The sequence below is a fragment of the Pseudopipra pipra genome, chromosome W, assembly GCF_036250125.1.
Source record: "Pseudopipra pipra isolate bDixPip1 chromosome W, bDixPip1.hap1, whole genome shotgun sequence".
NCBI classification, from domain to species: domain Eukaryota; kingdom Metazoa; phylum Chordata; class Aves; order Passeriformes; family Pipridae; genus Pseudopipra; species Pseudopipra pipra.
In genome coordinates, this window is record NC_087580.1 from 23,178,692 (window position 1) to 23,204,712 (window position 26,021).

Genomic DNA, 26,021 nt, shown 5'->3' on the forward strand with positions numbered 1-26,021 from the left:
GTGCTCGTGAAGTGACCTCACTCTCCTCATCCTCCCAATTAAACCCCTTTTTTTGGGTTGAATCTTAATATTTTGTGTATTTTTTCACTTAAATTTAACTTTTTGTAGTTTGTGAGGAGGTTCATCTCGCTATTTCTAAGAGGTTTTTTACCTGAATCATGTTGATTTGGGATTTCTGGGCTGAATCTTGGTGTTTTGGAGGTTTTTATGGTCACAGGATGCCCGGTGAGTTCTAGAGATGGACTTGGGCAGGAGGAAACCCCAAGCCAACGTGCTCAGCCCTTGTTTTCTCCCCCATCAGGATTTGTCCTTCCCAAAGCTTGGGCAGATGAAGGAGGCTGTGAGGAAGAGGAAGATGCCTTGGGCCCCCCAGGCAGGTGAGGAGGCAGTCAGTGTCCCTTTGGGCGGGTGTTGTGCTGGCTCTGTCAGCCGAGCATGGCCCCGGCTGCAGGACAACCCCGCTGGCGCCGCCGTCCTGCCGGGGCCGGAGTTGGGGGGATGTCCTTGGCCTTCCCTGTGGGCCGGAGGCAAATCCCCTCCCTGTCCTTCTTGCTTCCTGCCCCAGGCCCCGAGCTGAGGACGGAGAGCCCGGAGGACAAATCCCCCCGGCAGAGCCTGGTGGGAGAGGCCGTTTTGAAGGGCTCCCCGGCGCAGGAAGGCAGCGGGGAGGAAAAGGGCCGGAGATCCCCCCGCAGGAGGGGCTCCAAAGCCAGCCCAGGGTGCTCTGAGGAGGAAAGAGCCAGCCTGTGCCAGGAAGGCAGCTGTAGCTTGAGCCAGGGCTGTGAGCTGGTGGTCCCTGAGCAGCCTCCCAGCAGGCAGAAGCCATTCCGGTGTTTGAAATGTGGGAAGAGTTTCAGGAAGAGAACCCACCTCCTCAGACATCAGCACATCCACAGTGGGGAACGGCCCTACACTTGTAGGGAATGTGGGAAGAGCTTCAGGCAGAGCTCCCACCTCCACACCCACCAGCGTGTCCACACTGGGGAACGGCCCTACACATGTAGGGAATGTGGGAAGGGCTTCAGTCACAGCTCCAACCTCCACACCCACCAGCTCATCCACACCGGGGAACGGCCCTACAAGAGTGGAGAATGTGGGAAGAGGTTTCAGACCAGCTCACATCTCCTCCTGCATGAGCAGACACACACGGATGAGAGGCCCTTCCTCTGCACCGACTGCGGGAAGGGCTTCAACCGGAACTCCACCCTTGTCAGGCACCGGCGCATCCACACCAGGGAGGGGCCCTACAAGTGTGGGGAGTGTGGGAAGAGCTTCACCCACAGCTCTAAGTTGACCAGACACCAACGGACCCACCGGTAAGGGAAGCCCTTCCAGTGCCCCGACTGCAGGAAGAGCTTCGACCGCTGCTTCCACCCCGAATGAAGCCCCTGATGGTGAGGTAACCCCTGGAGTCCAGTGACTGTCAGTCCATCCCTTTCGACCAAAAAGGGCCAGGTCCCTTTCCCAGGGGCAGATTCTTCCATCCATCTCTAATTCAGAATTATTGCTGTTGTGCCAGCTTGAGTAGAATTGCTTCAACAATTGCTTTAGTGTAGAGCACTGTCCTTTCTTCTCCTGTACTCCTGGTAGTTTTAGTGTTTCTATTGTGCAGTAAATAATTCTGTTGAAGATCTTTTGTCAAATCATTTGTAACCCTAAATAATTAATTTCTATCAATAGATCTGATTTGCCATCATTAAAACCTGGGGGACAAAAGTGGTTCAGTCACACCTCTGTAATTCCTCTAAACTGAAAGTGTTGGCATAATCCAAGGCTGAGATTGGATCCAGCAGCCCCCAGCACCCCACAGGAAGTTGGGAGCTCAGGGGGGCCAAAATCTGGTGCCCAAAGACCCCCATGGGACTGGTGGACCCTCCAGACCATCCCCCCTTTTCCACCCTTTTCCCTGTTCCTCCCACTTTTCCATTGTCCCCTCAATCCCCAGCCCACCCTGGATTACTGGGGGTCACAATCCTCATTTTCCCCACTCTCCCACCCTTCCACATCATCCCCCCACTCCCCAGCCCCTCATGCTCAGTTTGGGGGTCCCACCCTCCCCTCTCCCCACTCTTCTGACCTCTCCCACTCATTTCCCATCATCCCGAAACCTCAGTGCCCCTCCCCCTCCACTTTTGGGAGGTCCCACTCCCCTCCTACTCAGTTTGGGGCCCAACCACCCCTTTTGTCCCCTTTGACCCCCCTTTTCCCACTGACTGCCCCCTTCCCACCCCCCACTCACCCGAGAGCTCCTCACCTGCAGCCGGGGGGGCTCCCAGCACCACCAGTGCCCAGCAAAGTCCCCAAAAAAAGGGGTTGGATGGGGTCCTGGGTGGGCTTGAAGTATGTCTGGGGGTCCTTTGAGGGGCTGTGGTGAGGTTTTGGGCAAATGCCCAGCACCTTTTGGGGTGAGCTGGGTGCTTTATTGAGGGGCAGGTGCTCTCCCAAAGCCCCTCCGGAGTGGGTTGACACAAGGGGGACACAAGGGGGTCCCCATTCCCGATCCATCCCGGGGTCGGTTCTGCCCCCTCGAAACTCAGCTCCACTGCACAGAGACCCTCCAAACCCCTCCCCCACTGCCCCCAAATAACCGGGACTGGGGAGAACTGGGAAGCTTTACTGGGATCACTGGGAGCAGCTGGGTGATGTCAGAATAAACGCAGGGACAGGGGGGACACACGACCCCCCAAAATACTCATGGGGATGGGGAGGGGGTCCAGGCTGGGCCCGAGGCCCCGGGGAGGGGTTGCGGCCACCGGCGGCTCAGGAGCTCTGTGGGGAGAGAAAAGGGGGTGACACTGGGGTGGGGGGTCCCCGGGGGGGCACAGACGCTCTGGGGGGACACACGACCCCCTGGGACCCCCCTCACCTTCTGGCACAGGTAGAAGCCGAGCCCCAGCGCCAGGGAGACGAAGGCCAAGAGGAAGCCCCCGGCCCCTCCTTGGCAGCAATTGCTCAGGCTGATGGAGCCCGGCAGGGCCGGGGCCGCCGGCGGTGTCCGATCCCGGCAGGAAGCGGGGAGGGCCCGGCGGGGTCTGATAGAAATAAATCAAGGCAGATCTCTCTCTTTCTTTTCCCCCCTGGGCAGTGACCATCAAGAGCTGTCCCTGCTTCACAGCAGAAGCTGCACACACTTCAACAAAGTCTGTGGAAGAATCTGCTCTGTCAAAGTTGGCCCTGGGCTTTTATCCTTATCCAGTGATGGATGGCCAGTCACATATTCCCAGGCCAGTGAGCAGCTGATCTGTCAAACTCTGCTTCCAAAAGCAGGGTGTGTGTTGGAAGGTTGGGGAACCAGGCTGGGTTTGGCACAATTCAACACTAAACCAACCCTTTGGCACCAGCAGTAACTCACCACAGAGACCTTGCAGTGCTTGCATTCTCTGATGAGATTCTTTTCCAGGTAGAACATCCTGCTACAAGGGGTCTGTTACCACCCATCCCAGAAAGGGGGAGGTAACCAGGTTCTTATTAATAAATCCCTTGGGGTGGATTAGAGTGAAACGATACTGAATAATTGGTGTTTGAAAACATATATATGTAGGGTTTATTTTAGAACAATGTTGTTTCAAAGGTAAACAGGTATGTTGCCATTTTGGGTGTTATCATCTATATCTCTCATCTACAGTAATGTGGTATAAAGAGAACCTTTAGGGAAAATGCATAAGGGAGAGGAAGGATAAGGGTAAGGGAGTGTAAGAGAAAGCAAAGCTGAGAGTGGAAAGATGTCTATAGTCACCGCCCACGGGGTCCAGAGATGGAACTTGGGAGTTGTCAGTTGAAGTGGTGGCCTTGATCCGTTGGGGGTGGGGGAGGGAAGCCCCCACACCCAAGAAGTTATGAGTTATTATATCCATGGATGGTGTCCCGGGCCATGCCACGAACCCCCAACATCTCCTGGGCCTGCGCAGAGTTCCCGTGAGGGGCCTGGGAAAAGGGATTTTCCTGCCTTTCAGGATTGGCAGAGGGGGGGATGGGCTTTGATGGGCCATCAGGGGTCTAATGCAAAAGTCCTGCAGAAGCCTGCAAGAGTCCCTTGGCAATCCTAGAATGTATAAATCATGAACCATTTCAGTCTCTGACACCACCCCGTGATTTATGCACTCAATAATTTCTCTTCTTCGGTCATTCACTGTGAATCTTCTTTGTGGGTGGTGCCTTTCGTGTAGTGGACAGAAAGAGAGAAGAGTAAAGAAAAGGAAGAGAGAGCACAAATCTTTTCCCAATGCAATGCAATTCTCCAGAAAAACCGAAACCTTACAGTAAAATAGTAAGCATATGGGACATAATAGGATCTCAATAGCTACAATCAAATTTCCTAACATTAACAAAGTTACAAACATCAGGATTTAATACTGACACAAATCTAATTTTCATTAGCCACTGTCTCTAACTCATGAGTAGTAGTGATTCTATAATAATGAGTCTGTTAGAGGGGACAATGTGTCTTGAAATTGGACCTGAAATTACACATCAGTTCTTATGCAAATACATTGAGTTACTTGGGAGTTGGTACAAGGCTTTCTTATATTCTCTTCAGGTAACACTTTCTTTTCTTTTGTCTAGATTTAGTTTCATTTGTTAATATTTTAAGAAATTTAGCCAAATATAAAATTTGATGCCTTCCAAGGCAGAGCATCAATGCATATAATACATATTTGTATGATTCCAAAAATGCATAAATTCTTGTACCAACTCCCAGGCTAAATTTGGTGGAGTTTCTTGATTCTCAATTGATTGAGACAGAATTACACATATCTAAAAGCTTCTCCCAAGCCAATTTGTTTTTCAATAAAAAGACAAAATAGCCTTGGAAAAAATTAAACTAGCAATACATAAAATGGCTTTTCTTACACAATCTTACCAGTGAGTGGCTCATGATAAAAACACAAATAAGTCAACAATTATTAATAAACTGATCATACAAGCAATTTTGGGAGTAGAGGAGACACAAACACAATGTTTGTGGTAAACTTTTACATATTGCAAAACTACTGAGACAAAAATACACACAGACGTGCATATCACAAAGTTATTAAGATAAAAACACAAACACATGCAAACAACCAGCGCTGCAAAGAACAGTACAACTCTCCAGTCTTGTTGCTACTCCGTTTTCTCATGGGATACTTGTAAACTGAAAACAGAAGCAGTTGTGGGGGCAGTTCTCTCTTCTGCCCATTGCAGCAATTGAAAGCTTTATCTGTCTCACACAGTTTGATCTCATCTGCTGGCAGGTTCCTGCAAAAAGAGGAAATCTGGCCCACTACGGACCCATTATTAAAAAGAAGGAATGATCTATTTATCTGACTCCTTTTCTTATCTGGCATGATGCCACCAGGGCAGCAATAATGGAGAAGTCTGGAACATGTTTTCTCCAAAAAGCAAATAAACTCAGAGCCTGCTGGAGCTCCTTTTTACTCCTCAGCATCTTTATTTGCTCTAGGGTGGCCAAGGTGTCAGAGGGAATACACACTGCTACTTTTTCTGTGGGAATTTCAAGTCAATGTGTCAAACTGTGGGGTTTGTTAATTGAAACAGAGAAGCAGATATGTTTCTGAATGTTAGTTCTTTCTCTGTGTCCATTCAATCCCACACGCCTCAAGCCCTGCACTCCCACAATATATTGGGAAGGTTTTAAGATGGCTTTTAATTGAGCCAAAGGGAAAGAAAAAAATTAGTTTGAACCTTGCACCAAAGCCAAAAAGACATGTGCCCCAATTTCATTGAAATGCATCTACTCTAAGAGGCTTATATAAACTAATCCTTCAAATTATCTGTAAGAAGGTACATTCAAGAAACCTCCTTTGGGGGGGGCAAGGAGGGACAAAGCATTCACAAAAAAACCCCACCAAAACAAAGCCCAATCTAACACCCAACTTATCATCTCTTTATATATTTTATAAAAAACGTGTCACTGTAGTAAAAGCTGTAGAAACTGCATTCTTACATTTCCGAAGCTATCTTACACTATACACAGTGCACTGATCTATAAACCATATCTGAAAGGGGACCCTCCTCTGTTTATTTTCTGTTATTTACCCCGGAATATCACAGTGGGTTTTCCCTGTGCCCCCTTCCCAAACTGTGCTCCCCCCAGTCAGGTTGTTTGCTACTTCCCGTATCATTTCACCACTGTGCGATCACTGCCCTTCACTTTTCCTGCCTGGCTCAATTCCCCCCAGCCCTGCGCTGTGCAGGCAGTAAGGACAGCGAGTGGGCAGCTCCCAGGGGTGTGGGGGCTACAGGCAGAGGGTGGGGGTGGGGCAGTGACCTTGGAACAAAGCCTTGGAAATTTTTTATCCATACACGGGATGACTGGAACCATCACTTACATCAGGGTTATCTCTACCTGCTGTCTTTGTGTTGTCTGACATCTAATGCATGGTTTTTAAAACAATAGATTAAAGGGGTTGCACTTTTTAAAGGTGCAAGGAACACTCAATTCAACTCTCACAGTTAAATAACTAACACTTCAATAAAAACCCACATCAGAAAAGCATCGATTTTAAGTCCTGAAAACCAGAAAAAGGACTTTCCACATGGGTGTCCTGTCATCCAGAACTATTAGGGAAGAATTCAATAGAAGAGAAAGTCTATAAGTGTTCTGTCCAAGATCAAGGTGAGATTCTTGCTCTTCTAACATTTCACTGACCTAGGAAGCAAGAATTTCGCACAGAATTAATACCAGAGAAAAATGAGACAAGTAAAACCTCCTGAGCTCAGGAGAACCTGACTGTGCTGGGGAATCAGAGCTTTCCCCCTGGGAAATGAACTGCTCTGAAAGAGTGGGAAGAAACCAGGAACAAAGGCTGAGTTCAAATGCTCCAGAGTAAACAAGTCCTTCCTCACCAAAAGGTCTGAGCTCCCCTTAACTCATCTCTAGACATCCCTGGAAATAAAACAGCCTGACCTTGAACCCAAGGGAAACAAAGACAAATTCCACGGTTTTAGCTGGAGCAAGGTTGGGGGGGGGGATGTGTCATTCCTCTATGACATCACATGTTCCCTATGACATCACATCCTCCCTGTGACATCACACCTCCTCTGTGACATCACATTGCCCCTATGACGTCACATCCCTCATATGACATCACATCTCTCCTGTGATAGCATATCATCCCTGTGAGACCATATCGTCCCCTTGACATCACAACTCCCCTATGACATCATAGCTGACGTCACATCCATCATATGACATCACATCTCTCCTGTAATACCATATCATCCCTGTGACATTACACCTGCCCTGTGGCATCACATCCTCCATCTAACATCACATCCTTGATGTGACATCACCACTCCCCTATGATGTCACATCCATCATATTACATCAAATCTCTTCTGTGATATCATATCATCCCTGTGACATCACATCCTCCCCGTGACATCACAGCTCCCTTATGACATCACATCCTCCCTGTGAGATCACACCTCCCCATGACATCACAGCCCCCTGTGACATCACAGCTGACATCATGTCCATCATATGACATCACATCTCTTCTATGACATCACATCCATCATATGGCATCATACCTCTCACGTGATATCATATAATCCCTGTGACGTCACGTCCTGCCCTGTGACATCACATCGTCCCTGTAACATCACAGCTCTCCTATGACATCACATCCTTCATGTGACATCACACATCTCCTGTGACTTCACATCCTCCCCATGACATCACACCTCCCTATGACATTGCAGCTCCCCCATGACATCACATCCTTTCCTGTGACATCACATCTCTCCTATGACATCACATCTCTCCTCTGATATCATATCATCCCTGTGACATCACGTCCTCCTCTCTGACATCACGTCCTCTCCATGACATCACAGTTCCCTTATGACATCACATCCTCCCTGTGACATCACAATATGCCCTGTGACAACACATCCTTGTTGTGACATCAAGGCTCATCTATGACGTCACAACCATCATATCACATCACATCACATCACATCTCCCTTGTGATATCACATCCTTGTTTTGATATCAAGGCTCCTCTATGATGTCATATGACATCACATCCTTCCTGTGACATCACATCTCTTCTATGACATCACATCCATCATATGACATCAAAACTCTCCTGTAATATCATATCATTCTTCTTTCATTACGTCCTCTCCTGTGACATCACACCTCCCCTGTGACATCACAGCTGATGTCACATCCATCATAGGACATCACATGGCACGGCAGGACCTGCCTTTCCCAACCCCACACTGGCTGGGCCTGATCCCCTGGTTGTCCTGCCCGTGCCATGGGATGGCACTGAGGAGGATCTGCTGCATGGACTTCCCCGGTCCTGAGGTCAGTGGGACAGGCCAGGAGTTGCCCAGATCCTCCTTTTGGCCCTTCCTGGGGATGGGCATCCCATTTGCTTGTTGCCAGTCAGCTGAGACTTGTGCAGTTGTGCAGCACTGCTGGGCAATGAGTGAGAGTGGCTTGGCCAGCTCTTTCTCCAGCTCTCTCAGGACTCTTGGCTGCATCCCATGTGGGCCCAGGCACTTGGGGGGGTCTCACTGGCAGAGCAGGTCACTGACCATTTCCTCCTGCATTCTGGGGGCTTCACTCAGCTCCCCATCACCAACTGCCAGCCCTGGGAGCTGGGGATGCTGAGGACAACTGCTTTGGGTGTTAAAGACTGAGGCAAATAAAGCAATGAGTAACCTCATGGAACGATGGACCACTGTGACACTGCAGGGCCTTCTGGAGCCCTGGGACACTGGGCAATCTCATGGAATCAAGGCAGCACTGTCACCCTGGGAAAACTCCTGGAATTCAGGGCCCACTGTGACACTGCAGGTGTCACACATGGAACAAAAGGAACCCTGGGATGCTGCAGAAACTCCTGGAACCAAGGGACCATTGGGACGTTGAGGGGGCTGATGGAATCAGGAGTCCATTGGGACAATCCAGGGCCTCATGAAATCAAAGGAATTCTGGGACACTGTCAAACCTCCTGCAACCAAGGGTTCCTGCTGACATGTGTGTCCTCCTGGAACCAAGGGAGCCCTGAGATATTTCTGAACCTCCCAGAATCCAGAGGCCACTGTGACCCTGCAGAACCTCCTGCATTCAAGTGGTCCTTGTGAAACTGCAGGCTCTCCTGGAACCCAAGGATTCCTGGAACACTGCAGAGCTCACGGAACCAAGGGGCCACTGTCCCACTGCAGCTGCTTCTGAAGCACAAGGGACCCTGGGACAATGGGAAATCTCCTGGAATCCAAAGGGCATTTTGGGGACTGCAGGGCCTCATGGAACTACAGGAACCTTTGGAGACTCTGGAAGTTCATGGAATCCAGGGGCCATTGGGACATGTGGGGCCTCCTGGAAGCAAAGGAACCCTGAGAATTTCTGTGGGAACAAGTTAAGGCAGCAGCAGCTGCATTCAGTTAATCAGGATCAACCAGGAGTGTTTTGGCCTTGACTGGTGTTTTCCATCCAGAGAGGGCTGTTTGCCAAAGTGGAAACCACTTGGAACGCTCTGCAGGGCAGCCTGTGTTTTTCTCTGGTGGCTGAACACAGCCAGCACATGAGGGGAGGGGAATGTGTGGGATCAGGGCACTGCTTTGGGGCCATGCTGGGAATTCCAGTGGACTAAAAGACAAAGTCCAGGTGCTGTTTCCAAAGGAACCCCAATGAAAGGGGGACATTGGAAAGATGGGTGGACAAGTCCTGCAATGGAACTCTGTGTGTGCAGCCTCATTTTCTCCTTCAGCACCCACAGGAGAGGGGGCAAAAACTGGGGGTTGGGACCCCAAAACTTTTTTGAGGGGGAATTGGGGATTGAGGGGACAATGGGAAAGTGGGAGGAACAAGGAGAAGGGTGGAAAAGGGGGGTGGTCTGGCAGGTCCGACGGTCCCATGGGGGTCTTTGGGCACAGGGGGGCTGAGAAAAGGCGGTGGACCCCTGAGCTCCTAATTTCCTGTGGGGTGCTGGGGGCTGCTGGATCCAATCTCAGCCTTGAATCTTGCTAACACTTTCAGTTTAGAGGAATTACAGAGGTGTGACTGAACCACTTTTGTCCCCCAGGTCTTAATGATGGCAAATCAGATCTATTGATAGAAATTAATTATTTAGGGTTACAAATGATCAGACAAAAGATCTTCATCACAATTATTTACTGCACATTAGAAACACTAAAACTACCAGGAGTACAGGAGAAGAGAGGACAGTGCTCTACACTAAAGCAATTGTTGAAGCAATTCTACTCAAGCTGGCACAAAAGCAATAATTCTTAATTAGAGATGGATGGAACTCCCCCAGACCAACGCTCGTGGGGAGATCTCTGCTCTCAACCTCCAGCAGTGACCTTGGGGGGTCCCCAGCCAAGGCAGGAATCTCCACACACCACCCCAGGAAGGGTCCTGTTGGAAGAACCTGCCCCTGGGAAAGGGGACTGGTCCTTTGTGGTCAAAAGGGATGGACTGACAGTCACTGGACTCCAGGGGTTGCCTCCCCATCAGGGGGTTCATTCAGGGTGGAAGCAGCGGTCGAAGCTCTTCCTGCAGTCGGGGCACTCGAGGGCTTCCCTTACCAGTGGGTCCGTTGGTGTGAGGTCAAGTTAAAGCTCTGGGTGAAGCTCTTCCCACACTCCCCGGTGTGGATGCGCCGGTGCCTGACGAGGTGGGTGTTCCGCTTGAAGCTCTTCCCGCAGTCGGTGCAGCGGAAGGGCCTCTCATCTGTGTGTGTCTGCTCATGCCTGAGGAGATTCTCTCTGGTCCGAAACCTCTTCCCACAATCCAAGCACTTGTAGGGCCGTTCCCCAGTGTGGATACGATGGTGTTTGCGGAGGGTTGAGCTATGGCTGAAGCACTTCCCACATTCCCCACATTTGTAGGGTCGTTCTCCGGTGTGGGTGAGCTGGTGGGTGCAGAGGTTGGAGCTCTGGCTGAAGCTCTTCCCACATTGCCCACACGTGTAGGGACGTGCCCCAGTGTGCATGTGCTGGTGTCGGATGAGGCTGAAGCTCTTCCTGAACCTCTTCCCACACTCCAAGCACCTGAAGGGCTTCTCCCTGCTGGGAGGTTGCTCAGGCACCACCAGGTCAGAGCTCCGCCTCAAGCTCCGGCCGCCTTCCTGGCACAGGCTGGCTCTTTCCTCCTCAGAGCACCCTGGGCTGGCTTTGGAGCCCCTCCTGCGGGGGGATCTCCGGCCCTTTTCCTCCCCGCTGCCTTCCTGCGCCGGGGAGCCCTTCAAAACGGCCTCTCCCACCAGGCTCTGCCGGGGGGATTTGTCCTCCGGGCTCTCCGTCCTCAGCTCGGGGCCTGGGGCAGGAAGCAAGAAGGACAGGGAGGGGATTTGCCTCCGGCCCACAGGGAAGGCCAAGGACATCCCCCCAACTCTGGCCCCGGCAGGACGGCGGCGCCAGCGGGGTTGTCCTGCAGCCGGGGCCATGCTCGGCTGACAGAGCCAGCACAACACCCGCCCAAAGGGACACTGACTTCCTCCTCACCTGCCTGGGGGGCCCAAGGCATCTTCCTCTTCCTCGCAGCCTCCTCCTCCATCCGCCCAAGCTTTGGGAAGGACAAATCCTGATGGGGGGGAAAACAAGGGCTGAGTGTGTTGGCTTGGGGGTTCCTCCTGCCCAAGTCCATCTCTAGAACTCATCGGGCATCCTGTGTCCATAAAAACCTCCAAAACACCAAGATTCAGCCCAGAAAAACTGAAACTACTGAGAATCAGGCAAAAAAACCCCCAGAAAGAGCAAGAAGACCCCAGCCCACCCAAAGTGCAAAAAGTTGAGATTGAGCTAAAAAATACTCCAAAATACAAAATTAGCCCAAAACATCTCTCCCAGAAGTTCCCTCTCTGGTCTCTCCCCTCTGGGGTTTGGAGGGTCTCCCCTGTCTGCGATGCTGGGGGTCCCATTTAGGGATGCTGGGAGTGTTGGGGGTCCCAAGGGTCCCTTCTCCTCTGACTCTCACCTTCAGGGTGCCACATTCCCAGACATTCCCCTTCTCCAGGGTTTCCACTTTGTTGTCCCGGGGATCCCAGGGGTCACCACTGTCCTACTGTGCTGCTCTGAACTAGCAGAGTAGTTGGAGAACAGATGGTGATAAAGTGTGGTCTGTGCCAAGTGTTTTAGGGCTCTTTGGCCCAAAGAAATGTCTGTGCCCTGAGAACATTGGATCCAGCAGCCCCCAGCACTCCACAGTACGTTGGGAGCTCAGGGGGGCCACCTCCCTTTGCCAACCCCCCTGTGCCCAAAGACCCCTATGGAGCTGTTGGACCTGCCAGACCACCCCCCCTTTTTCCACCCTTTTCCCTGTTCCTTCCACTTTTCATGGTCCCCTCAATCCCCAGCCCACCCAGGATCACTTTTGGGGTCCCGACCCCCACTTTTTGCCCCCTTTCCCACCCCTTTCCACATCATCCCCCCACTCCCCAGCTCCCTCATGCTCTGTTTGGGGGTCCCACCCTCCCCTTTCCTCATTCTTCTGACCTCTCCATCCATTTTCCATTATCCCCCAAACCTCAGAGCCCCTCCCCCCTCCACTTTTGGGGGTCCCACTCCCCTCCCACTCAGTCTGGGGTCCCACCACTCCTTTATCCTCTCTGACCCCCCTTTTCTCACTGACCTCCCCCTTCCCACCCCCCACTCACCCGAGAGCTCCTCACCCGCAGCCGGGGGGGCTCCCAGCACCACCAGTGCCCAGAGAAGTCCCCCAGAAAAGGGGTTGGGTGGGGTCCTGGGTGGGTTCTGAATGTTTTTGGGGGTCCTCGGGGGGCTGTGGGTTAGGGTGTCCCGCTGCCACCTCCCCAGCCCCGCGGAGCGAGCAGTGCCACAAAATCACTCCAATTGACTGAGAAACCTCGACACAAGTTCTTTATCCCGTCACCTTCTCAGTTTATTCCTTCCCGCTCCCAGCCCTCTACGCTGGCTGACTCCCTCCTCCCTGTGCCCACCAGTCACAGCTGCAGTTCTTTCCTCCACTGCAGTCTGGGGGCCCTTCTGAGGAGGTGCTCAAGGAGTTGGTGGTGCCGATCTCCCCCTGCTGCAATTCCTTTCCCCAGGTATGGCTCAGAGTGCCTGACTTCCCTCCTGTGCCTCTGGGCCAGCCAGTTCCTTCCTCCTGGCATTGTCTTCTCTTCTCCGTCAGTGGGCAGGGAGGGGCCCTGGATGGTCCCTACGAACCCCCTGCCCTCAGTCCCTCCTGGGCTGGCACATCTCCCAGCCTGTGTCACGGCACCGGCTGCTGCCAAGGGACGGCCCTGCTGCAGTTTGCACTTAAACCCAACAAACTGGGGCGGGGGGGCAGCCCTGGAAACCAGGGCTTTGCTCCCACAGCTCTGCAGGGGCTTCCCATGGGCTCTTGGCCTCCTTTGGGCATCCCCTGGTCCGGTGTGGGCTCCTCCTGGGCTGCAGGGGGGTCTCTGCTCCATGCTGGACTCATCCACAGGTCACAGGCCCTTCAACTCAGGTTCACCCAGAGCTCCAGCCGGTTCCATGGAGCAGCAATCCCCTGGCCCCCTGCCAGTGCAGGCACCTCGCCAGAGTTCTTACTGGAGCTTATCTGGCCACCTGCCAGTCTGGGGCTGTTTCTCCAAACCACCAATCCAAGTGTGCCAAACGCCCTGGTTGGTCAGTGCTGGCTGGGGCAGCGGGCACTCGCTGAGGGGACGAGAAAACTGCACCCGGGGCTGGGCTGAAAGAGGCTTCAGCACCACTTCTGATGGCCCAGGGGCAGCATCTGGCTTCTCCCAGACAGAGAGAGGGCACTTGTTCCTCTGCAGGGAGTCAAGGGCAGGAGGGTGACTCCTGCTGCATGGATGGAATGGCAGAGGATCCCTTGGGTCCCCAGGATGGACCAGCACTCGGAGATACAAACTGCCCTGGGGCTCAGGATGCAGCTGCCAGCACAGATTTCCCTGCAAAGTCTGCAGTGAGTCAAGCTCTGCAGAGGAGATTGTGCCCCATGGATGGGATTGCAGAGGGGCCCTCATGTCTCCAGCAGGAATCAGCAACCAGGAAGACACAAAAGGGCCCCCCAAAGATTTTGGGGGGAGTGTCCTGTAGGGAGGGGACAGTGTCACCCCACCAGGGTGGGGCTGGGAAGTGGGAGGCTGCTCCAGGGCTCTGCAAGAGGCCTCGTGCTCTGCTCAGCCCCAGCACTGGCTGGTCCCAACATCCCCAGCTGCCCCCAGCCCTAGGCAGCTATGGTGGTTTGAAAAACCCTTTCTCTGAGGTAGTAATGGTTTGCCCCACTGATAATACTCTTACCGGACCAATCAATAGTCCACGTGCGCCCTACGGAAATTACATGCCCACAGAAACGGAAGAGAAGGTGGTGAAGATAGTTTAGAAGGGAGGTAGCCATGATCTGAGCCAGGAGAAAGCAGGGGGCCAGTGAGCCCCTCTGGGGGCCAGTGAGCCCCTCTGGGGCCAGTGAGCCCCTCTGGGGCCAGTGAGCCCCTCTGGGGGCCAGTGAGCCCCTCTGGGGGCCAGTGAGCCCCTCTGGGGGCCAGTGAGCCCCTCTGGGGGCCAAGGGCCCCCAGCCCCCAGTTGAGGCTACGAGAGACCCGGTGTAGTGTCAAAGCTGGACCGGGTCCCGTAATCAAGAGCTGGAAGAGTTTCCTTACTGTCAGCAGCAGCAGAAGACACTGAAAAGCAGCAGTGGAGCAGTCCTGAACAGAGACAGCGATGGTTGAAAGCCAAAAGGTAGCCAGTAGCAACGAGATAACATGAAGTCAGCTGAAAGACGCAGAGATGTTCCTGCAGGAGGGAGAGCTGGCAGCAAAACAGAGGAAAACTCAACAGAGCTGGTTTGGGGTAAGACTGTATTACTTTCCCAAAACCCAGAGACTTCCTGAAGAGGGTTGGACTTCCAAACCCTTAGGGAGTCCCGAAATGCAGCAGCAGCTAGAGAGAGAGAGGGAGAAAGGAGCTGAAAACCTGGAGTCGTCCTGAGAGTTGAGCCAGGACGGAATGCGGAGGAGGTGGCCGTGCCCTCTGCTGCTGCTGCTGCTTCTATCATGCTGGCGAGCTGAGACAGAGCAGAGGAGCTCTGGTAAGACTGAACTGAAAGCTGCCTTAAATGCTCTAACCCAAGAGAAGTGAAGGTCTCCAAGGAAAATCCCCCGAAGGCTCGGGCTCGGGGTTGGAACTTCCACAAAAGTAAGAACAAAAATCCGGACTGCCACACTTAAATCTGCTGCCTCAGGAAAACGAAGGACACTAACCAGTGCCACAAAAAACGGAAATGAAGGAACTGTGGCCTGAGGAGTGACAGAAAGACTTTTCTCTTTTCTTCTTGAATTTTATTGAAGGAAAAGAGGAATTTAATTCAATGTAAATATATATATGTGTGTGTAAATAAACCTTTGTACATATTTTCCCCTTCCCCCAATAACGAATGGTTGTGTTTTGTCTGAAAACTCTCCACATGAGGTGAAAAAAATATCAAGTCCATACCATCACTAAACCCTCTCACAGGGGCAAACTGTGGGAGGGGGACTGGAACTTAGAAATTAGGAATGGTAATCAGAGAATCATAGAATCAGCCACGTTGGAAAAGACCTCCGAGATCATCAAGTCCAACCCTGGATCCAACCCCGCCGTGCTTCCCAGACCATGGCACTGAGGCCACATCCACTCTCACCTTCAACACCTCCAGGGACGGGGACTCCACCCCCTCCCTGCCCAGCCCATTCCAAGGCCTCATTACTCTCTCAGCAAAAAATTGCTTCCTAATATCCAACCTAAACCTCCCCTGGCACAGCTCAAGACCCGGCCCTCTTGTCCTACTGCTGCTTCCTGCCAGAACAGCCCCACCCCCACCTGGCTACACCCTCCTGGCAGGGACTTGCAGAGAGTCAGGAGGTCTCCCCTGAGCCTCCTCTTCTCCAGCCTCAACACCCCCAGCTCCCTCAGCCTCTCCTCACACCACTTGTGCTCCAGTCCCTTCCCCAGCCTCGCTGCTCTTCTCTGCACCTGCTCCAGCCCCTCCAGGGCCTTCCTGAGCTGAGGGCCCAGAGCTGGACACAGCACTCCAGGGGTGGCCTCACCAGCACTCAGTCCAGCCCAACAATCACTTCCCTGCTCCTGCTGCCACACTCTTCCTCAGCCAGGCCACCATCCACTGGCCCTCTTGGCCACCTGGCCACACTCTGCCTCCTGTTCAGCTTCCTGTCCATCCACACTCCCAGCTCCCTTTCTGCCTGCCTGCTCTCCAGACACTCTGGCCCCAGCCCGGGGGGCTGCCGGGGCTTCTTGTGGCCAAAGGGCAGGACCCGGCCCTTGGCCTGCTTGACCCTCATCCCCTTGCAATCAGCCCATGGATCCAGCTGGGCCAGGTCCCTCTGCAGAGCCCTCCTGCCTTCCAGCACATCAACACACCCCCAGCTTGGTGTCAGCTGCACATTTGCTGATGAAATGCCTGGTTCTGCAGCAGCTGCAGATGCTCAAGGGGCAGCAGGACCAAGTCAGGGGCCTGGGGGGGCCTGGGGGACTTTGGGGTGAGGGAGGGTCCTGGGGGAGCTGGGGAGGGGCTTTGGGGATTGGGGGGAAAAACCAGCACAGACCAGGACAGACCAGTACAGACCAGTACCTCCTCACTGCTCTCCAGATCTCTCCTGGAGCTGGGCCACGTTGCTGTGGGACACTTGAGCCCCCCCCAGTGCCCTCCCAGTACAGCCCAGTGCCCCCAGTGCAGCCCACTGTTCTTGTCCCAGGCTCCCTCTTTTGGGGGAGGGGGTTTGAAAGGGATTTGAGGGGGGGCTGGGGGAGATTTGGGGGGATCTGGAGGGTGTTGGATAAGGATTTGGGGGGTTTTAGGTGCATTTTGGGGAGTTAAAAGGGGTTTTGGGGAGTCAAAAGGATCTGTGGGGGGAGGGGATTAAAGGGAAAACAGGGGTTAGGGGATATTTGGAGGGGTTATTAAGGCCTGAGGGGGGAGGGGAGGGGCTGCACCATGAGCAGGTGAGTCCTGAGACCCTCCTGGTGTTCCCAAGACTCTCTGGGTGTCCCCAATTTCCTCTTTGACACCCTGAGACCCCCCTGGTGTTTCCAGTGTCCCCAGGGCCTTCCCATGGCCCCAATCCCCCCCTGACACCCTGAATTCCACTGTCCCCAAACCCCATCCCTGATGTCCCCAACCCTCCATCTCACCCCAGGAGCCCCTCCTGGACCCTCTGACCACAAAAACACACCTCCATCCCCCCACACTCACAGAAAGGTCAAGGGCATCTGGGGACACGTTGGGGACAGTTGGGGGGCTTTGGGGGGCACTGGGTCATTACTGGGAGATACTGGGACACACTGGGGGGAACCAGGGGGCACTGGGAGGGACTGGGTGGGAACTGGGGCACACTGGGGGACACTGGCAGAGAACTGGGGAGTTACTGGGGGATTAACAAGACACACGGGGAGACACTGGGAGGTTACTGGGCCATACTGGGGGTTACTGGGTGCTCACTGGAGGATCACTGGCCCATACTGGGGGGCAATGGGAGGTCACTGGGACACACTGGGTGGTCGCTGAGGGGGTCACTGGGAAGTCACTGGGATATACGGGGGTCTAGGGATCCCTTTACTCAGATGTGGTACATCTCCTCCCGGATTTTGGGGGGCATCCCTAGGACCCCTCCCCTGGGGGCTGGGGGACTCCATGAACCCACTGCTGGGCTTTAGGGGACTCCACAAAATCCCCTCAAAAACCCTGAAATCCCCCCCTCGACCCGTCGAAACCTCCTCAAAGTCCCCTTAAATCCTCTCAGAGACCTCATCCCTCCCCAGCACCCCCTAAACCCTCCCAGTGACCCGCAAAACCCACCTGGGACCCCCCAAGCCCATTCAAGGTCCCCCCAGTCCCCCTCAGGGACCCGCAAAACCGTCTGGGACCCCTTAAACTCCGCTAGAGACCCCAAAACTGCCGAAAAGGTCCGCGCAAAGCCCCCCAGGAAACCCAAACCTTCTCAGAGGCCCCCAAAGCCCACCTGGGATCCCCCCAAATCTCCTCAGAAACAAAAACCCCCTCAGAGATCCCCGAACCCCTTCAGGGACCTTCAACCTCCCCCCTGAGTCCTTTCAGGGACCCCTCAAAACCTCCTCGGGAAGCCCCGAACTCCTCCGCTAAGCCTCCACGAGACCTCCAGCCCTTCCACCCACAGCCGCGCTCCCCGCAGCCCCCGAGGGGATCCCCAGAGCCCCGCTCTCACCGAAACCCCCGCCAGCTCACACAGCGAGCGCAGCGACCGCCACCCCCTCCACTGCCGCTCTCACGCGGCCAACATGGCGCCGGCTCTGCCCGCCCTCCGCCTTCAGAGACCCGCCCCGCGCGGGGTGGGGGCGTGGCAGAGGGCGGGCGGGGGCCGTGGCCGCGCGCTGATTGGCTGCAGGGCGGGTCAGTCCGGGCGGTGCGCGCGCAGAGCCAGCGCCATGTTGGGTGCCGGGACTCCGTGATGGCGGCGGGGTCTGTTTGTCGTTGTGAGTCTGGCGGGGGGGGGCGGCGAGAGCGGGGTCTGGGGATCCCCTCGGGGGCTGCGGGGAGCGCGGCTGTGGGTTGGAGAGCTCGGGAGGGTTTAACGGAGGAGTTCGGGGGTCCCGGGGACGTTTTGAGGGGTCCCTGAGGGGATTCGCTCTCCTGAGGGGACTCGGGGGGAAATTGAAGGTCCCTGAAGGGGTTTGGGGGCCTCCGAGGGGGTTTTGGTTTCTGAGGAGATTTGAGGTTTCCCAGGTGGGCTTTGAGGGTCTCTGAGGAGGTTTGAGGATCCTGAGGGGCTTTGCGGGGACCTTTTCGGCAGTTTTGGGGTCTCTGGGGAGTTTAAGGGGTCCTAGACGGTTTTGAGGGTCCTTGAGGGAGATTGGGGGATCCCTGAATGGGCCGGGGGGGTCCCAGGTGGGTTTTGCGGGTCACTGGGAGGGTTTAGGAGGTGCTGGGGAGGGATGAGGTCTCTGAGAGGATTTGAGGGGACCTTGAGGAGGTTTTGATGGATCGAGGGGGGGATTTCAGGGGTTTTGAGGGGATTTTGTGGAGTCCCCTAAAGCCCAGCAGTGGGGTTCATGGGGTCCCCAAGCCCCAAGGGGTCCTAGGGATGCCCCCCAAAATCCGGGGGGGAGATGTACCACATCTGAGTAAGGGGATCCCAGTGACCCCGGTATATCCCAATGACCTCTGAGTGACCCTCAGTATGGCCCAGTAACCCCCCAGTGACCAGCCAGTGTGTCCCAGTGACCTCCCACTGTTTTGAAGTATGGACCAGTGATCCTCCAGTGAGCACCCAGTAACCCCCAGTATGGCCCAGTAACCTCCCAGTGTCCCCCTGTGTGTCCTGGTAATGCCCCAGTAACTCCCCAGTTCTCTGCCAGTGACCCCAGTGTGCCCCAGTTCACCTCTAATCCCTCCCAGTGCCCTCCCAGCATCCCTCAGTAACCCCCCAGTCCCTCCCAGTGCCCCCTGGTTCCCCCAGTGTGTCCCAGTATCCCCCAGTAATCACCTAGTGCCCCACAAAGCCCCCCAGTGTGTCCCCAGATGCCCTTGGCCTTTCTGTGAGCGGGGGGAGGGGGTCGTTTTTGTGGTCAGAGGGTCCGGGGGGGCTCCTGGGGTGAGATGGAGGGTTGGGGACATCAGGGATGGGGTTTGGGGACAGTGGGGACAGTGGGGAGGGATTTGGGGACAGTGGAATTGGGGGTTCCAAGTGGAGAAATGGGGCTGTAGGAAGTCCCTTGGAACATTGGAGACACCAGGGGGGTCTTGGGGTGTCAAGGGCGGAACTGGGGACACCAAGTTGGTCTTGGGGACACCGGGGGGGGTCTCAGGACTCACCTGCTCGTGGTGCAGCCCCTTCTCCCCCCCAGGCCCCTTTAACCCCTCCAAGTGTCCCCTAACCCCCCTTTTCCCTTTAATCCCCTCCCTCCACTGATTCCTTTGATGCCCCAATGCCCCCAAAACCTGTTTTAACTCCGCCAAATACACCCAAAACCCCCCAAATCACCTTCCAACCCCACCCAGATCCCCTCAAATCTCCCCCAGCCCCCCCTCAAATCCCTTCCAACCCCCCCAAATAAGGATCACCCGGCACCCTGGGACAGGAGCACAGTGGGCTGTACTGGGGGCACTGGGCTGTACTGGGAGGGCACTGGGGGGAGCTCAGGTGTCCCACAACAACGTGGCCCAGCTCCAGGAGAGATCTGGGGAGCAGTGAGGAGGTACTGGTCTGTCCTGGTCTGTCCTGGTTTGTACCCCCAATCCCCAAAGTCCCTCCCCAGCTCCCCCAGGACCCTCCCTCACCCCAAAGCCCCCCAGGCCCCCCCAGGCCCCTGACTTGGTCCTGCTGCCCCTTGAGCATCTCCAGCTCCTGCAGAACCAGGCATTTCTTTCCTCCCCAGGGTTGTTCCCACACCCAGAATGGAATCTGGAGGCAGCAGGATGTGCACAGTGCTCCCATTTCCTACAGTGCAAAGGGGCTGCAGGGAATGATTCCCCTGCTCTTGCAAATCTGCCAAAACCTGCAGGGCACAGGAGGAGGAGCTTCAGGAATTTGCTGGCCTTGGGAGTGGAGCTCACAGGGTATTGAGAGGAACATATCCCTCAAATACAATCTCTGTGCATACACAAGATCTGTCTGGACAGGCAGGTAAAGCAATAATCAGATATATTCTGTATCATATCTATGGCACATATTCTATAGAATCCATCCTTAGCTATTGTATGATATATAGAATCATAGAATCATAGAATAGGCTGGGTTGGAAAAGACCTCCAAGATCATCAAGTCCAACCCCTGATCCAACTCCAGTTACTATATCATGGCACTAAGGGCCACGTCCAATCTCTTTTTAAAAACCTCCAGGGATGGTGAATCCACCACCTCTCTGGGTAGGCCGTTCCAATGCCTGATAACCCTCTCTGTAAAGAATTTCTTCCTAACATCCAACCTAAACCTCCCCTGGCAGAGCTTGAGCCCATGTCCCCTTGTCCTATTGCTGAGTGCCTGAGAGAAGAGACCAACCCCCCCCTGGCTATAACCTCCCTTCAGGTAGTTGAAGAGAGTGATGAGGTCGCCTCTAAGCCTTCTCTTCTCCAGACTAAACAACCCCAGCTCCCTCAGCCTCTCCTCATAGGACTTGTGCTCCAGTCCCTTCACCAGCCTCGTTGCTCTTCTCTGGACCCGCTCCAGCACCTCAATATCCTTTCTGAACTGAGGGGCCCAGAACTGAACACAATACTCAAGGTGTGGCCTCACCAATGCAGAGTACAGGGGAAGGATCACTTCCCTGCTCCTGCTGGCCACACCGTTCCTGATGCAGGCCAGGATGCCATTGGCCTTCTTGGCCACCTGGGCACACTGCTGGCTCATGTTCAGCCTCCTGTCGATCAGCACCCCCAGGTCCCTTTCCACCTGGCTGCTTTCCAACCACTCTGTGCCCAGCCTGTAGCGCTGCAGGGGGTTGTTGTGGCCAAAGTGCAGGACCCGGCACTTGGCCTTGTTGAACTTCATCCCATTGGAATCAGCCCATCTCTCCAGTCTATCCAGGTCCCTCTGCAGAGCCCTCCTGCCTTCCAGCAGGTCGACACTCCCTCCCAACTTGGTGTCATCTGCAAATTTGCTGATGATGGACTCAATCCCCTCATCTAAATCATCAATAAAGATGTTAAACAGGATTGGGCCCAGCACTGACCCCTGGGGAACACCACTGGTGACCAGCCGCCAGCTGGATGCAGCTCCATTCACCAGCACTCTCTGGGCCCGGCCCTCGAGCCAGTTCCTGACCCAGCACAGGGTGCCCCTGTCCAAGCCGTGGGCTGCCAGCTTTTCCAGGAGTATGCTATGGGAGACAGTGTCAAAGACCTTGCTGAAGTCCAGACAGACACAGCCACAGCCTTTCCCTCACCCACCAGGTGGGTCACTTGATTGTAAAAGGAGATCAGGTTGGTCAAACAGGATCTGCCCCTCCTAAACTCATGTTGGCTGGGTCTGCTCCCTTGTCCGTCCTGTAGCTGCCGTGTGATTTCTGCTCCATAACTCTGCCAGGCACCGAGGTCAGGCTGACAGGCCTGTAGTTATCCGGGTCAGCCTTGCAACCTTTTTTATGGATTGGGATGATATTTGCCAACTTAAATAAGATAATAATATCTATAAGATATTATAAGTAATAAGCAATAATAAGTCAAGTGTCCTCCTTAGGGACACACTTCAGAAGGGACCTTGCACTTGATCCCCCCCCTCTCTTCAACTTCGAGCCACCTGGTGCCACAGAGGGGGACAGAGCTCCTGTGGAACATTCTGTTCCACTGACACAGAGCAAGGAATAAACCCAAACTATTGCCTGGGTTTGTTCCCTGGGGGTCTCTGCAGCAGCAAGCACAGCCCCACACTGACTGCTCTGGGCTGTGCAGGCATTTGTGGTTCTGCCTGTCTCACACACACAAAACAGTCTGGTGTAGTGCTGCCATCAGGAAACCCCCCAATATTAAATTCACTCCCCATCACGTAGTCGTGAAAGAAGTTGTCAGTGAATTTTCCAGAAAGCATGAAAAATAGAAGAGCACACAGTTATACACAAATACAGGTAATTACTGGTCTGACCACACATTCCAGATTAATTTGGTGCAGTGATAATAAAAATCATAAACCCACGTAACGTTGTGCAAAAGAACACAGATTGACCAAGTGAAGTCAGACATTAACAGAGATAAATTTGAGAAGGTCAGCAGTTGTAAGGGGGTTACTTTTCAATTAGATGATCAATGGAGCATAGAGGCATGAGAACGAAATCCTATTAGGATGTGAAACCAGCTAGAGTATGGTACAATGTAACTTATGGCAGAAGCTAATTGTAAGGTCCATTGTGCTTTTTAGCAAGTCAGCTTGATATCCCCTATTATCAGAGCTGAGTTCTTCCTTGGTTTTGCTACATATTGCAAGATAGATACATCTACCCTTGAAACACAATGGTAGAGGTCATACATAGGGGTGAGAAAGATGATGATGGGAGGAAGATGATGTGGGCAGGGGTCGCTGGCCCCTTGCCCTACAAGTAGGGCATGCGCAGACTGTTGCCATGAGGTGATGATCAGGCGGGGTTTGGCTGCCATTCAGGCATCACCTTATACTGGGTACTGGCCCTACGTGGTGTAATGTGGAACTGATAAAATGGGGTGTCAGAGCTGCTGAGCTGAGCGATCCTCATCCTACCACCGAGACTGTGTCGCTCCGCGGGGACGCCCGCTAAGCACGGGCACCGACCAGCTGCTGCAGATCCTGACAGCCCTGGCCTGTCTGTGTGGGTAAGCACAGGTTATTGATAGGAAGCAACTGAGAGAACAAACTTTTTAATATCCTTTTAGTGTTCCTTTAACTCCCCTTTTATGTTTATAGTATTTTTCCTTTAGTCTCCCTTTTTACTAACCAATATCGTGTTATCCATAATATTGTGTCAAGATCCTTTTTTGGTATCCCTTTTCACTAGTTAATACTATATGAAATGCTGTTCGTAGTATTTGTTTTAATGCCACCCGATAACATAGTTAGTTTGTATCCTTTTTAGTTTTTAATTCCTCTTGCTAAGTTTATTACTATTATTATTATTCTCACTGTAATAAAAGATATTTTGTGTGCTTGAGTATTTTTTGGCACTTGTCTTTATTCCGGACATGTATCCGAACGTACTGCTACATAAATTGGCGTAGTCGGCAGGATACATGGAGGAATAAGCAGTGCCCCAGGGAATTCGTTGGTGGAGTGCTCAGCTGACGTTTCTCTGTGTATTGGTGGGAGATCTTCAGGTGGAGTGCACAGCCTGGAGAGCCGCGTCCCCGTGTGTGTTGTGTAAAAGGGAGATTCTCAGGTGGGGAGCATAGCCTGGGAAGCCGCGTCCCTGTGTGTGAGGTGAACTCTGTGTGGGTGCCGTGGGTGCCAGTGTCTGGGTTCATATCTTCTGCTAGTTTTACTTTGTTTTAAACTGGTTTTTGTTGTTCTTATTGATTAAGTTACTATATGGGTGGCAGTGCTTGTGTTTTATATGCTTTGTTTGTTTTTTGCATATGGGAGGTAGTTCTGAGCAATTAATTGTGATCACACTTCTTGAGTCCTAGAATTAAGATTTGTCCTTTTTGTAGCTGTTGTTTATATGTACGACTTTGTTGTATTAATTGTAATAAATATATCCTGGGACCTAGAGGCAGCCAGGAGATAAGGCTAGATCGGACTTTAAATTTTTATTGTATTCGGTGTGGAGCAAATCAAAGCTTAAGAGATACTCAGTGGATTGGGTTTTATTGTTGTTTCACTCACAGATGTGTCTTTCTGAGGATTCATTCAGAGTTACTGTAGTGTGTGCATTTTGTGGTTAGTATATAGAGATTTTAGATTTGATGTGTATGTGTAGTTAGGCTTGTTTGTGATGTAAGAGCCATAGTTTGTGGATTGGTGTGTCTCATTTTGTTTAGCTTGAAAATTGAGAATCTGTTGTTAGTGTTTTGTTAGTGAGAACACTAGTAGATTAAGATGAAAAAGTGGTTAGGAGGGTCAGCCGCAGGCGGCAATGAACCCAAGAAAGCTCCTCCCCGTGAATTAATAGAATTGGGGCAGGAGCCATGGATTACTTTGTAGAACAAGTGGGAAGTGTGTACAAAGATTCCTTTTGAGTATTGGGGGCAGCAGACCCCGATGGAGGTATTGCAATACCGGGAGCAGTTTACCCCTACTAGTAAATCAAGCAGTCGTCTGGAACAGGCTGGACGAATGGGGGGTGCACTGCTTACTGCATACAAGTTAACTGTGGAAAAATGCACAAAACTGCAGGAGCAGCTGAATGCCGTAAGAGCCACTCAGTTGGTACAACGCCAGACTTTACTTGACCTTCAGGCTGAAAAGAACAGGGTAGAAGATAAACGTGTTACTTTAGCTGAGAAATATGCTGTGAGAACTGTTCGGCACAGACAAAGGAAAATAGACCGAAATGATCGGGGGCCACGGGTGCGAGCTATAGTCACTTCCCCTGATTGGGATCCAGAGAAGTGGGATGGTAACATATGAAGTAGTAGTGATGATTCTGATGAGGACGATTTTATAGAAAATTTAGAGAAGTTATCAACAGCAGATGAGTTGGCACACAGAGCAAGGGGCTGACTCTGTGATAATAGACAAAGTTGATGCCACGAAGTTTTTAGGGTTAACTAATGATGTATATGTACAAAATGCCCTTCGGTGTTTAAGACAAACACCGGGAGTTGATAGAACTTTAGCTTCAGTTATTGCTGAAGGTCTTAGTGACCGTTTTACTAATGATGGATCATGGCAGGATGGAAGTCCATCCTGGGTAACTCTTCATCAAGCAATCAAGATATTAAAGGGGGAAGGGATGAAAGTAGCTATTGAGCTGCAGAGCCCTGAATTTTACATGCAACAGCCTTTAATTCCAGTAATGTGAAACAAACTGTTAGAAGGCTGTCCTGTACCCTGGAAACCATACATTAGTCCACTGCTAGTGTCTAACTCGGGGGCACCCATAGAAGAGATCATAGAGAGGTTGCAGCAACTTGGTGACCTTCCAGGCCTCCCACCCACAGAACAAAACCTTAACTTGATGCAATTATACTGTTGTAACCAGGAGGGGTAATATGACACCTCAAGTAAATATTAAGTTGTTAGTATTGGGAAGGGGGGAGTTGTTTGTGTTTTGTCTCCCACAGGACCCTGCTGGCTTCCAGCATGTTTGACGAAACCTTATCATGAGTAGCAAGAATTCTGGACAGAGATCAGTGAATGCTGAGCAGCACAAGACCAGCCCGAATATCACATGGAAGAAAAACATATCCTAAATATAATTAATTGTGTCTACTAACTTTTGCTAACTGGTGTAATGACTCAGTTATCGTGTACCTGTCTCTTGTGTGTCTTGTTCACACCTGATGTTGGGATTCATGTAATGAACAATGTCCTGGCCAGAGGCTGGGGGGATATAGCTACCACAGCCATGACTACTCTTACATTAGCCTATTCAGTGCAGGTCATGTATCTTGAGTAACAAGATGGATTGGTTATTCTTTTCTGCATAGCAGG

General features: G+C 52.7%; 2 protein-coding genes across 2 annotated transcripts in view; one reads left to right on the forward strand and one right to left on the reverse strand.

The window, feature by feature from the left end:
* Positions 1-10,158: 10,158 nt before the first annotated feature.
* Positions 10,159-18,248, reverse strand: LOC135405512 (zinc finger protein with KRAB and SCAN domains 1-like). The gene is made up of 2 exons (XM_064640216.1): positions 18,174-18,248; positions 10,159-11,548 (listed from the first exon to the last, which is right to left on the reverse strand). Exon 2 carries the CDS (start codon positions 11,409-11,411, stop codon positions 10,548-10,550), a length of 864 nt encoding a protein of 287 aa, XP_064496286.1. The 5' UTR covers positions 11,412-11,548; positions 18,174-18,248; the 3' UTR covers positions 10,159-10,547.
* Positions 18,249-18,401: 153 nt separating this feature from the next.
* LOC135405355 (zinc finger protein 629-like) overlaps positions 18,402-26,021 on the forward strand; it is a 50,574-nt gene continuing 42,954 nt past the window's right edge. Inside the window, exon 1 of the mRNA XM_064640041.1 lies at positions 18,402-18,441. The gene's annotated coding sequence lies outside the window, so the exon portion shown is untranslated. The remainder of the gene's footprint in view (positions 18,442-26,021) is intronic.